This window comes from Hyperolius riggenbachi, chromosome 12, assembly GCF_040937935.1.
Source record: "Hyperolius riggenbachi isolate aHypRig1 chromosome 12, aHypRig1.pri, whole genome shotgun sequence".
Lineage (NCBI taxonomy): Eukaryota > Metazoa > Chordata > Amphibia > Anura > Hyperoliidae > Hyperolius > Hyperolius riggenbachi.
Window position 1 is genome coordinate 96,450,679 of NC_090657.1, and position 14,459 is coordinate 96,465,137.

At 43.8% G+C, this 14,459-nt stretch overlaps 1 protein-coding gene across 1 annotated transcript in view; it reads left to right on the top strand.

Moving 5' to 3' along the window:
• Positions 1 to 14,459, top strand: part of LOC137542559 (serine/threonine-protein kinase 4-like) — a 151,094-nt gene that overhangs the window by 84,894 nt on the left and 51,741 nt on the right. Inside the window, exon 6 of the mRNA XM_068264572.1 lies at positions 3,362 to 3,529. Within this exon, the coding sequence (XP_068120673.1) occupies positions 3,362 to 3,529 (168 nt within the window). The remainder of the gene's footprint in view (positions 1 to 3,361; positions 3,530 to 14,459) is intronic.

Here is a 14,459-nt window from a genome sequence, read left to right on the forward strand (position 1 = left end):
GGACCACAACCCTATGACCCTTTCTAATAGCTTTAGTGCTGAACTGTGGTGTAAAGCATAATCCGGGTTGCCAAATGAAGAAACCCAGATCTGAACATTACCAACATTACCCCTCCCTCCTCCCTTTTGCTCCCTTCTGTGGAAGACAAGAAGAAGATGGGCTAGATTAAGTACTGCCTTGGTGCCCCCTCACAGCTCACCCGACTATTTCATGTAGGTGATAATAGGATGGGCGAGAAGTTTGAACAGCTCACAGACTGCTGTACAGTCCAGTCAAGCAGTATAAGATATTCGCACAGGAAGTCAGCCTTGCAAACCCAGCCAGCCAGTTAATAATGGTATATATAATGCAAAACGTGTGTATGTTCACTGCATAAAACGTTGTGCAATACAAATGATGGTATAATCCACAGAATATTCACTAAAACAAGCCTAAACTGAGGCATTCATTACATTGCGACAATTGTTCTTGCGCTGTCCACAACTCATTTCATTTACACCCTATTTGCCATTACCGTGAAAGGTTGTCTTTTTCTTGGTAATGTATTTTTTTAATATGTCCTGCTGGGTCACACCTTTGTCACTAATGCAATACCTAATTATAAACTGGCATTTACCAGTTTTGAAATGCAGCAAAATATGTTGAATTCCGAGGATCTTATTTACGTCAGAAGTGATGAATAAATAATGTTGGTATTTACAGCGTTCCCTATGTATTTATCCATTGAAAACATTCAGTAACATTTAAACATAAACCTCAAAGCTCTTTCTTTGTTCCTGTATTGATAGTAGGGTTTAGCTTCTGATTTTCAAGCTGCCAGCTAAATACTGTATCTACATATATTTTTGTTGAAATTTAGAAATTGCCCTATAATTTTGTAAATTTAGAGCATTTGGAATTGAAGTCTATAGTGCCAAATTCCGAGTTAATTGCAAAAGCCCAAACATGACATATCCAGCGCTTGTAGGGGGTAAGAGCCTGTCATAATTAAAGGGAAAAAAAAGAGATCGACTTTGTTGATTTAAGCAAAACGTTTTGGTGAGAAATGGAGGGGGTTTAATATTTTTGTTCTCAGTTCACAATATTTGCTTTTACTAAGTCAATTAGTGACACATTTATATTATCCCCATGCAGGCTGCCATTCCCCAGGGAATTTAAAGCCCAGAAGTGTTGGATTCCACTCCAGAAAAAAACAACCCGCAAGCTGCATACGATTGGGGTACTTTTTGAAGAGGAGGCAATTAAATCTGTCTCCCCCTCAGGGCTCAGACACACTAGAGCGCTTTTTGGCCTTCAGGGCTTTCTGAGGGCTGGTTCACATTGGGCCCTTTACCGCGATCGCGTTTGTGATCGCGTTTGCTGCATTACAATTAGACCACCACTCCAACTGCCCGTGAACTGCCTGTGCAAGACTCAAGGCGCAGCATGGAGCTTTGCTTTTAGATTCCTCACCCCTGTAACTGCTACGCTGAAATCCACCATAGTCTGTCTGTTCGGCCGCATGTAGTGGACTCGCACACAGACGGGGGGGGGGGTAAAACCTCAGAGCAGCTCACTGCCTGCGAACAACCATCCGAGTGAAGGAGGAATTGAGCTGCCTTTGTGCCTGATCCCTGGCTAGAGGGATAAAACCTACACGCTGGCCTCTCCTGTACAGGGTCGCCAGCAACTTCTAGAGATGAGATTATTCTGAATTCACCCAATCTACTGCTGTACTGTTCCCCTGTGTGCACTCTGTCTCTTCTTGTCTCAAACACAGAGACTTTAACATCAACGGCACTCTCAGATGTTTGTATCCCCAATTGTACAAGATCAAATGTTAAAAAGACAAACTGAGTTTTGAAAATATTTTAATATTATTAATTAACAAAAAGTACTTACCTTTTATCGATGTGTACCTGAGGCGGTGCGGCAAGGGGGCACATGGCATACAGAGGCATGTTCCCTGCCTCATGACATGCCTCTAAGTCCCCCACATGCTGCTGTCTGCCCCCCTCCCCCAACGCTGCGATATCAACCCCCACCCCCAATTAAAAATTTTATTTTTTTTTAAATTGACGACAATGTTACTAATCTCGAGGGGAAAGGAGGAGAGGGATTCCCTGCTCAAAACACCCACTGGGAGCGTTCTTGCAGGCTTTCCCCAGCTGCCATCGGGCAGCTGTTTCTCCCTGGCCACACCCCCTGCTGCTCCCCCACCTTCGTACACGCTGAGAGAGCAGCTCGCTCTCCTTCCAGCGTCGTGACCCCAGAAGTCAGAAAAGTGAAACTAAAGAGATGAGGGCCAACAGAGCTGCAGAGATGGCAGTTACCTGATCTGCCCAGCCCCGGATCAGGTAGCATAGTTGTTGTTTTTTAAATGTAATGTCCCCACCTCGGTTCCTCTTTAAAAGAATACTGAGGGAGAAAGCCAATCTATAGCTCCTGGAACTTGCGAAATCACTTACTGCTAGCTGGCAATTCAGTCTGGTAAAACTACAGTGATTGCTCAGGTTCTGAGACCTCTGGATTGCCTCAATGGTCTCTGTTTCTCCAAGGTTTTTTCCTTGGTATTCCTTTAATGTTCCCATGGTAACACACTTTTTGATTAAAGAACTCCACAATGCACGTCTGCAATGGCTGCTGTCACACCACACTATCCATTAAAGTGAACAAAGAAATTAGATACTTACCTAAGTAGAGCGAAGCCTCTGGATAGTCCAGAGACTTCCCGATCCATCCATGAGTTCGTGCACAGGGTCCCTGTGAACAGGTTCTTGTGGCTGTAGCTATTCACCCATGAGGGGAGCGTGACCGTGAACAAGAGAGCCCCGACTAGTAGTGGAGGACATGGGAGCCACTGGACCCAACCAGAGGCTTCTCTACTTAGGTAAATCTCTACATTTTTTTTCTCCCAAGTTACAGGCTTGCTTTAAGTGGGAGTCCAAACAAACCAGGGGGTTAACATAACCCCTCATTTATATTGTTTGTTATTGTTTTTGGTTGGTGCCAGTTTACGAATGATCATTGTACAGATACAGTATGTTCCAGAGCTCACTGCTGATTACATTCAGGCCTACAAAGAAGGGAGGAGGACAATTGGCAAGATCCTGCTCTCGCTTCACAGACCTGAATATTAATCTTATTGTTATACACCCATGTAGAATTTAACATAACTTGAATTATGCACATCAGATCAGTAATCTGTTTTTGTCTTAAAGTGTACCAAAAAAGTAAACGTGGCCTCCCTTCCATGTTGTTTAAATGACAGAGATCTGGTCATTGTGACTTTCACATGCCTGAATACACTTCTCTTTTATTCTATATAAAGCTAAATACATGTAACTGTTACCATTCATCCTTTCATATGGTTTCCACCAGGACACAATGGCAAAGCGGAACACCGTGATAGGAACTCCATTTTGGATGGCTCCAGAGGTGATCCAGGAGATAGGATATAATTGTGTTGCGGATATTTGGTCACTCGGTATAACTGCCATTGAGATGGCTGAAGGGAAGCCTCCATATGCTGATATTCATCCCATGAGGGTAAGCAGAAGAGCCATGATATATGTGTGTATGTGGTGGTGGTGGTCAGGCATGAAGAAATACAGTGACTTTGTGAGCGCCAGTCCCAGCTATCTCTTCCTTTTTGAAAGGTGCTTTCACCATCTTGTTTATGGGTGTGGCAGAAGAAGGCTGTTTGCTTACTGCAAGCCTGAACTGAAAATAACCTTATGAGATCATGAATTGTAGTGTAGTACTAATGGTACATAGAACAATAATAACAACATAGAAGAGTCTTGTATTTTTATATTTGTATTTTCATTTTAATTACTGAATTTTTAAGAATGGATTTTAAGCAGTAGCCATGGCAGTCTGTTGATGTCTGATGGCTTTATTCTGCTGCAAAACCAGGGCTGTGGAGTCGAAGAGTCAAAGCAATTTTGGGTACCTGGAGTCAGTGGTTTCAGAAACTGAGAGGTCGGAGTCTGATGATCTTTGTACCAACTCTACAGCCCTGTGCAAAACAAGCAGAAGTAATTAACTTTTTGATCTGATCAGCCGTATTTCTTCAGCCAGATTAAAGTGTTTTATCTATTATTTGCTTTTCAGGACAGTTGACTAAAGGGGCACATACACTTACTGATTTTCCCGCCGATATACAGCCTGTGATCGAATCGGCTGTGAAATCGTCGCGCAAATGCTGACCGAACTATCGATTTCCGTCCGAAATCGTTCGGTCCCGACAATTCCCGTCGTTCCGTCTGTGCGGAAGATTTCCCTCGATCGCCGGCGGGTCGGGAGTGCGTCGATAGCGGTGTTCGAATGACCGACGCTAGCGGCAATACATTACCTGCTCCGGCCGGCGCGAGTCCCCGCTCTCTGCGCTGTCTCTTCTCCACTGGGTTCCGGACCGGCTGGCTACTTCCTGTCCTGGCAGGAAGTTTAAACAGTAGAGCGCCCTCTACTGTTTAAACTTCCCCGGACGTGAAGTGAAGCCAGCCGGTCCGGAGCCCAGCGGAGAAGAGACAGCGGAGAGAGCGGCGACTCGCGGCGGCAGCTCCACAGATTGTGATCGGTTTCATGCTGAAATCGATTAACAATCTGTTTGCAGTAAGGCCAGCCATACAATCCCTCTCTGATCAGTTTCGATCTATCTGGATCTATCTGTTGGTCGATCTGATGGCAAGTCGACCAGTGTATGGCAGCCTTAACATTAGTACTTCCATTCAACAGCCTCATTTACGTAGATAAGAGAACTGTTTTTTCTTTTAATGCTGGAAATACACCATGAGATTTTTTGGCAGACAGATGGTTTGATAGATAATTTCCAACATGCCGATCTGATTTTCGATAGTTTTTCTGATCGATTTCTCATAGAAGTGACTGAAAATCGTCCGGAAAATTGATCGGAAAAACTATCAGACGGTAAATCTGCTGAAAAAAATCTCATTGTGTATTCCCAGCACAAGACTTGCTGTACAGGAATACAGAAAAATACTGTAGACAATTTCTTATTAGGACTAGTATTGTACCTATGTATATCTTATCTTATGTCACATGCCACTTTAAAACCTTTCAAAGGTAATTGATATGGCAGGAGCATGGAAGCATATGTTATGCCGGGAATACACAATTAGTTATTTTGGCTGATCGATGGTTCGATAGATACTTTCCGACAGGTCCGATCTGATTTTTTTTCTCTTGTCATAGAAGTGAATGGAAATCGATCGGAAAAATTATTGGAAAATTGATCGGCCAGTAACTGCCGAAAAAACTCAAGTGTATTCCCAGCATGAGTCAGAGTCCTGGAACAGATTGCATGTGAAGAAAAGAGAATGGCAGAGCTCTTATGCTGGGAATACACGGCTCGATTCTGAGCCATTTAGATGGCTCGATGGATGATTTCCCGCCCGATTGTTACACCGCTCGATTCCGCATTGAAGACAATGCAAAAAGATAAGAAAAACGAGCGGAAGATAAGAGAATCGCCTGCGGAATCGAGCTGGGAATCGATCGAGCAGCAGAATCGAGCCATGTATGCCCAGCATTAGACCAACCTACACCTGATTGGCTGCAAAGGACTACTCACACTGTGCTCACTACAGCTACAAAAGGTGCTGAAAACCAATTAGGCCCTCATTACAACTTTATAGGCCAGGCATGGATCTTAAGCCGCATCTACACCAGTAGATGCGGCCGCGATGCTCCTTATCAATCGAGCCGCTGATGCGGCTCGATTGATAAGATCCGACAGGACGGATCTCCGCACCGCCGATTCCCTGCTCGCTCCCCGCGAGGGGACAATGGCAGGGAATCGTGCGGGAGATAAGCGGCGCCGGCGGGGACGAGCGGGGAATTCGAATGCGGCGCACGCGCGGCGAGCGGGGACGCGGCGGGCACGCGGAAGAGGCGATCCGGCGGCTAATCGAGCCGCCGGATCGCTGCAATATGGCATGGTGTAGATGGGGCTTAAGTATTAGATGATGAGCACAACAGCCAGGCTAGTAGTATCTCTTTCTGTGTTCCTTTCAGCTCAGATTTCTATTCAAAAATACTTTCAATTAGCAGAACTGGATATGCATCTTAACAGATGCCTGACACAGTAATTTTCCATCAATTCTTTTCATAGCAGATTTCATATGTATATATATTTTCTGCATAGGAGCTACCATTGTGCCTGTGATGCCAGCACTATATACAGAGAAGGAAAAGTTTTCAGAATTTGTACATGGGAGTATTAAATCTGCAATCTGTAAATTGGAAGTGGACATGGTTAGCTAATGAGTAGAGATGAGCTCCACAGAGCTCGGTTCGGGTTTTGAAATTTAAGTACAACTTACCTTTGTAGCCCCTATAGCCAATGCCTGACAAGTACAAACTTGGACACTACCTATAAAACACTACCCTATAAAACAACCCACCCCTAAAACCATGTTGACCTAACCATTGGGAAATGTACATGTCCGAAATGGAGTGCACTCCTATTAACTTCAGGACAAACGTTTGTCAAATCTTCAGGCCCAATTTAGAGGAACAGATCCACAGTGACATCCACCTAAGCTTGAATCGCCCCATGTGTATGTATGCAGATCCACGCCTCTATACACATTGATGTTGACACTCATTATAGACACTTGTATTGCATGTTTAACCTCTTCAGCTATAGCCGGCTCAAAGAGTGACGTCACGTCTGCGCTGCTCCATTGTCCCACCGCTTCCTCCTCGCAGTGCAACAGACCGCGTCCTAAGCTGCACAGCTGACTCTGCGTCTGTACAGCATTGGCCTTGCGATGTCACCCAAGGGATCGAGTGAAAGGCAGCAGAAGTCCACCCGTGTCTACGGCCTTAACACTTCAAGCCTCTGCCCCAGAATGAATGTGTAGATCAGATGTGCTGACTCCATTGGATTCATGCTTGTTGCAGTTGTATAACTTCGTCACGCTGCTCTCTTGGTTTCAGCCGATTATAATCTTGCAGTTGCGACCTGGAATTTAGATCACAATATTCATCTTAGCCCAGGTTTCCTTTTAAATGGAGTTCCAGCTTTGGTTCTAGCTTTGGTCTTCATGTGATTTTTATATGGCACAAATTCACTCTTGACTTATCCAGTATGCCCAGCTGGTATTTTGATGCTGTACAATACCTTGTGATTGCAATCTGGTCGTTTTTTCATCATGCACATGATTAAAAAAAAAATTAAATCATTTTTCCTTGAGCATAACTTACATTGATTGCTGAAACAGGCCTTTTTACCTCCTTTGTTGTATGGCTTGTTTTTAAATAAACTATAGAAAGGTTTTGGTAGCCAAATTATAGAACCTCAGTATAGGTTAGTTGGGTATATGTGACTCAGTATAGGTTAGTTGGGTATATGTGCCTCAGTATAGGTTAGTTGGGTATATGTGACTTAGTATAGGTTAGTTGGGTATATGTGACTCAGTATAGGTTAGTTGGGTATATGTGACTCAGTATAGGTTAGCTGGGTATATGTGACTCAGTATAGGTTAGCTGGGTATATGTGACTCAGTATAGGTTAGCTGGGTATATGTGACTAAGTATAGGTTAGTTGGGTATATGTGACTCAGTATAGGTTAGTTGGGTATATGTGACTCAGTATAGGTTAGTTGGGTATATGTGCCTCAGTATAGGTTAGTTGGGTATATGTGCCTCAGTATAGGTTAACTGGGTATATGTGCCTCAGTATAGGCTAGTTGGGTATATGTGCCTCCAATATAGGTTAGCTGGGTATATGTGCCTCGGTATAGGTTAGTTGGGTATATGTGCCTCAGTATAGGTTAGTTGGGTATATGTGCCTCAGTATAGGTTAGCTGGGTATATGTGCCTCCAATATAGGTTAGCTGGGTATATGTGCCTCGGTATTGGTTAGTTGGGTATATGTGCCTCAGCATAGGCTAGCTGGGTTTATGTGCCTCAGTATAGGCTAGCTGGGTATATGGGCCTCAGTATACGCTAGCTGGGTATATGTGCCTCAGTATAGGCTAGCTGGGTATATGTGCCTCAGTATAGGTTAGTTGGGTATATGTGCCTCAGTATAGGCTAGTTAGGTTTATGTGCCTCAGTATAGGTTAGCTGGGTATATGGGCCTCAGTATAGGTTAGCTGGGTATATGTGCCTCAGTATAGGTTAGCTGGGTATATGTGCCTCAGTATAGGTTAGCTGGGTATATGGGCCTCAGTATAGGTTAGCTGGGTATATGTGCCTCAGTATAGGCTAGTTGGGTATATGTGCCTCAGTATAGGTTAGCTGAGTATATGTGCCTCAATATAGGTTAGCTGAGTATATGTGCCTCAGTATAGGTTAGCTGAGTATATGTGCCTCAGTATAGGTTAGCTGGGTATATGTGGCTCAGTATAGGATTACTGGGTATATGTGCCTCAGTATAGGTAGCTGGGTATATGTGCCTCAGTATAGGTAGCTAGGTATAGGGCAGGCACACATTACTTACCTCCCTCCAGCTCCAACGGTGGTGTCCTGGTCTTCACTCCCTCAGCCGCGGTCGCCTGGAGGGCAGATGTGCAATTCGGCGGCTGAGGGAGTGCTCCGGCAGGCAGCGTGAGTCATGACACTGCATGATGGCAGAGCCGCCCCTGGCCTCTCAGCCGCGCCTCTCTCCTCCCCTGATTGGCTGCAAGTTCAGCGGCCAGCAGTAGAATCTGATAGGACTCGGCCAATCGGCCACGTTCTACACCTGCTGGCTGCAAAATTCAATGGTACGCGGCCATGAGGCCGCTATCTACCGATCAGGCGGTCATGATCTACTGGTAGATCGTGATTGACCTATTGGGCAGCCCTGGTTTAGATCATTCAAATCGCACCGAAAGATCGAATCTGAAGGAAAAATTGTACTGTTAATGGGCACCTTTCGATTGATTTACCTTGGATAATTTTATTATTTAGCCTTGTTACGTAATAAAGCTGTCAAACCCCTGGGAATATCCTGTTTCAGTCATATTGGCTACAATTCTCTAAGCATTATCGCATTCGGTAATGCACAAAACAGCTGATTTTACCGAACAGGTTGTCAAAGTTTAATTCACTAAAACTATTACCGCACTGAAAAGGAAAATTACCGAGAAGTGAGGTAAATTACCGACTTGTGCAGTAAATCCCTCAAGAAATGTCAGTAAATGTCAATTCACAAAGATTAAAGCCTTCGGTAAATGTAACAAAAGTGTTCGCTGTTTACCTCCAGCTGTCGTTAGCTATATATCCCTGTGCGGTATAATGTAATGACAGAAGCAGAAAAGCCATTAGGAGGAGCCTCCCTGTCCTTCGGCTGCGATATCCTGGCCAGTGGGGCTTAACTAAATAAACAAACAATGAATCCCGTGGCTTCAGGAGAGAGTGGACTTCTGAGGTGACTGCACTGTGGGACTTGCGTAAATAAACAAAAGAAAATCGCATCGCTCTCAGGAGACTGGACTAGGTGACAGCACAGGAGGAAACTCGCCCTTACACACAGACACGGCAACCCCCTGCCAGCCTGTGCTGCAGACACAGCCCAACAGGCACACCTCCTTTCAGAGCAATTCAGGCAGCGAGGAAGACCAGCACATTACGGAACTCAGACTGTCGGGAAATAACCGCATGCAGCAAAATGTTTGTGCATTGAGAAAAAAAAGTGACAGTCACCGCATGCGGTGACTTCCCAAACAGGGATTTTATACCAAACATGCCTTTGTGAATAGTAGCCATTGTAGCCAATATATGGGTTGCTGTATACCATTGTGTTACTCCACAAACTCCTCTAAACCATGATCTATTAACTATAATGTGTGTGTGACCTTTCATAGGAATGTCATGTTCCAAGACATATTGTGACTGTGTAGAACCGTGGAATAAGAAATTGTAAACGTTGAAGTGGAACTTTGCATAGAGCAAATCAGATTGATTGGCTCTGCAAGGCTCTTTTTCCTTATATGCAAATATCAGTCCCTGACCGATCACAATTGCTGATGGTGACCATTACTATTTTCTATTACACTCTGTTGTACTGGTCCAAGCCCTATTTCATACAGCCTTATCAATCCCTGCCATGTACTGATGAGGACCAAAAGTCCGAAACGGGCTGTCTACATGTGGGTTTGATATGGCTGTGTACAACTTAAAGCTATTGGCTTGCTATACACCAGCAGTTTTGGATGCTTGCTTGGCTTAACAAGGTGAAAAGGGATAATTTGCATATTCAGTGGTAGTGCATTGTGGGTAACCACAAATGTTAACTTATAACTGAATTATTGCAAATTTCCTTCTGTTTTAAGAAGGCAAATTACACCAAGCATAGTTTTTAGAACAAGGCTTCTTCACTGTGCAGATGTTTTAGCACCACTAGATGGCAGTGTCTCTCCGTGTTTGCTTTAGAATGACTCCTGCAGACCAGGTTGGAATGTTGTAGATAGAGAAGATATGAATATGGAGCTGAAGAATAAAATGCAGAGGCAGACACATACTGTTTTTTTGTTCCTGATTTATAAAAGCAGCAATACATAGATCTTCACAATGGTCTCCAGCTATGCAGAAAGGCAATTACGATCACCCTGTTGGGTATAAAAAGTGACCATGACTTCACAAATCTGCTAATTATTTACCACAATGCTGTGGTCCGATATGACCCAGGCAATGGCCAAATTGTTTGCCAGTAAGGGTTTGTTTACAACTAGGGGGGTTTCACCTTTTTTTTTTAAGCACTGGCGATTTTCAAAATTGCCCTAAAAGCGCTTGTGCAATGATTCTCTATGAGAGTGTGCACACCTGAGCGGTTCGATTCCGATCCGCTCACCAAAGCGGTCTGTACCATTTTGGGGGCGATTTGCCTTAATGGACGGTTAAGAGAAATTGCAAAGCCTTGAAAAACGCTTTGTATAGCGATTTCCCCAGCGGTTTCATGAATAAATGCATTGTATTTACCGTATTCATTTCCAGGTGAAGGCATTCACTGACTGACATCAGGAAGTGAAAAAAACAGAATTGCTCTGCAAAAGCGCTTAGAAAAGCGCTTTATAAGAAATCGCAGCGCACAGGTTATTTTAGATGTGACCAAAGCCTAGTAGCAGACGATTTTTTCTTTGTCTTTGCACCTTGGTGCAGTTTTGTTGTGCTTAAAGCCATAGTTATGCTTTTTATTTTAATTATACACTTCAGCAAAGTTACATTAGTTAGTAACACACAACATTTTTTGAATTGCATGTGTGTACTTTAAAGGGGAACTTCAGCCTAAACAAACATACTGTCATTAAGTTACATTAGTTATGTTAATTAGAATAGATAGGTAATATAATTTTTTACCCACCCTGTTTTAAAAGAACAGGCAAATGTTTGTGATTCATGGGGGCTGCCATCTTTGTCATGGGGGCAGCCATCTTTGTCATGGGGGCAGTCATCTTTTTGCTTGAAAGGAGGTGACAAGGAGCAGGAGACACAGTTCCAAATGTCCGGTGTCCTGTCCTAGGCTTCAATGTCAAATTCAAAATGTAAAAAAGAAAAAAAAATTGCACCAAAACAGCAGAACGAGAGCAACAACATCAGAAATCCCATCATGCTTTGCAAAGCATCAGGGGAAAAAAGCCCGGGCAGTTTTCTTCTGTGCAGCTAAAAATGAGGCTTGGATAAGAGAAACAAAGTTCTGATGCTGTGAAACTGTTAAAGAAACACCGAGCCTTTTCAGTGCTGCTGAGTCGATTTTTAGTCCGGAGGTTCACTTTAAAGTGAACCCGAGATGAAAATAAACTGATGATAAACAATTATATTTACCCTCCTCCTCCTAAAAATAATTTTTTTACTGTATATTTAACCACTTGGGTCTATCTGGACGGATATATCAGTCCAGATAACCTGCCCTGCTGCCGCTGCACCGGGAGCGCAATCGCACGCGCTCCCGCCGCCTTCCGTTAGTCCCGAGATCAATGAATGGGAACATGGTTCCCATTCATTGATCTAACTCCCCGGCAGAAAAACCGATGGCCTCTTATCAGAGGCCGCGGTCTTTCTGCGCAAAAAAAGTTTCCCTTCCCTTTTATGGTTCCTGGAAGCGTCCAGAACAAAAAAAAAGTTTCACTGTGGCCAACTTGTGGCCAAATAGTAAAACTACATCCACATACTTTTGTAAAAAAACACATATTATTACATTTAAAATTAACGGTTTACCTTCCACACCAAAAATTACCCAAATAAGATTTTTAATAAACAAAAAGTAGTTAAAAAAATAATATAAAAAGTTAGCTAAGGGTCTGAACTTTTTTAATATGCATGCCGAGAGAGTATATTACTATAATTTTTTAAATTATAAGCTTGTAAATGGTGATGGACGCAAATTGAAAAAAATGCACCTTTATTTCCAAATAAAATATTGGCGCCATACATTGTGATACGGACATAATTTAAACGGTGTAATAACCGGGACAAATGGGCAAATAAAATACATGGGTTTTAATTATGGTAGCATGTATTAATTTCAAACTATAATGGCCAAAAACTGAGAAATAATGAATTTTTTTCCATTTCTTTATTAATCTTCCTGTGTGGATTTAGAATAAAATAATTCTTGTACCACCCAAAGAAAGCCTAAATGGTGGCGGAAAAAACAATATATAGATCATTTCAGCGTGATAAGTAGTCTTAAAGTTATTGAATTAATGGAAGGTGAAAGTTGTTCAGATGCTTAAGGTGAAACACTAGGCTGAAGTGGTTAAACATTTACAAAGTGGATTGAATGTTTTGTTGTCTCTGCCCAGTGGCAGCCTATTAAAGAGAACCCGAGGTGGGAATTACTAATACTATTGGGGCACAGAGGCTGGTTGCGCACACTAAGACCAGCCTCTGTTGCCCCATTGTATGCCTCCATGTCCCCCCTGCTCGCCGCTATAGACCCCGCAGTGCTGGCAACACGCAGCGTGTCGCCAGCACAATGTTTACCTTAGCGCTGTCTGTCAGCGCCGCTCCCCCGCCTCCTCCGCATCGGCGCACCCGCCCGTGTCCCTTCCCTCCCGCTGATAGGAAGGAAGTGACGCGGGCGGGTAGCGGCGATGCGGAGGAGGCGGGGGAGCGGCGCTGACTGACAGCGCTTAGGTAAACATTGTGCTGGCGACGCGCTGCGTGTCGCCAGCACTGCAGGGTCTATAGCGGCGAGCAGGGGGGACATGGAGGCATACAATGGGGCAACAGAGGCTGGTCTTAGTGTTCGCAACCAGCCTCTGTGCCCCAATAGTATTAGTAATTCCCACCTCGGGTTCTCTTTAAATTAAGTGTCCCTGAGTGAAAATACATAAACTATTGATCTTTTCTTTTTAATCTCCCCCTGCAATAAAAAAAAGTTGAATTCTGCCAGTAAAACTTGTATGGCTGTGATTTGCTTTTCAGTGATGTTTACTATATTCCCGATAAGGCACCCACAAGATAGAAGCAGTTACTTCCACGTTTGAAAATTAACCAGAAGCAGTCACTTTCATGCCCGAAAATAAAACAAGAAAAACAGCCTGGTTATTAATGTTTTGCCCTCTACATATACATGTTTATTTTATCATGTCACATGTCGACTCAGGTACACTTTAACGTACCTGCTGGCTTATCTAGCTCCATTTTCTGGTGAGATTATAGTGCAATGGGAGAGACAGTTGTCCAAGATCCGCCCCTATACCATTTTCCACCACAGGAGCCTGTTGGGGGTAGGGGGGGGGGCAGCAGCCCGTTTACCCCTGTGTGCACAGATCGTCTTTCCGCAAAAAAAAGTTTCTCTTGCAAAATTAACCCTTTGTGACCAGCACTATAGCTGAGCAGTATATAACTATAGCTCAGTTCATAAAAGAAGCATTCAAACCTTCCCGGCATCCTAAACTGTAACTTTCTGAAAGAACTAAAGTCCATGTATTTTTATTGCTGATGCAATGTCACGTTTTTCTGCCTACGTCACTACGTTGCGCACTGTATTCTGAAATACAGTTACTCCCTAATTCTTTCATTTGTAGGCCTCCTGCGCACCCCAAATTTTGAAGTGAGTGAAGGGACTTCCCGAGCTACCTCTGTGTGGATTTACACAGCCACCAAGCCCGGCTGATTCACAAGATAGGTTCATATGCCATGTCTTGGGGGGCTGCAATTTGGCATAGATGTTAGCTTGGGGATTCCCTCTCTACCTTCACACCATTGGGGTGTGTAGGAGGCATGGCTGCAGGGATATCAGCAGCACATATCAGCAATGTAAGCTGATATATGTACTGTGCATGGGCACCAGAAAATGCGATGATGTAGCAGGAGATAAAGGTTCGTACTGCACATGCGAGTGGGAAAACACAGTGACGTAGCAGCAACGCGTGATGGGCAGCAGAGAGTGTCATTACACCAGCACAATAGGGGGGTTAGAGTTTCAGTGGGTGTGGAAAGGTTTAAATGCCATATATACGCTGAGCAGTAGTAGCTGCAGTGCTGGTCACAAAGAGTTAAACTTTTTCAGCACTGG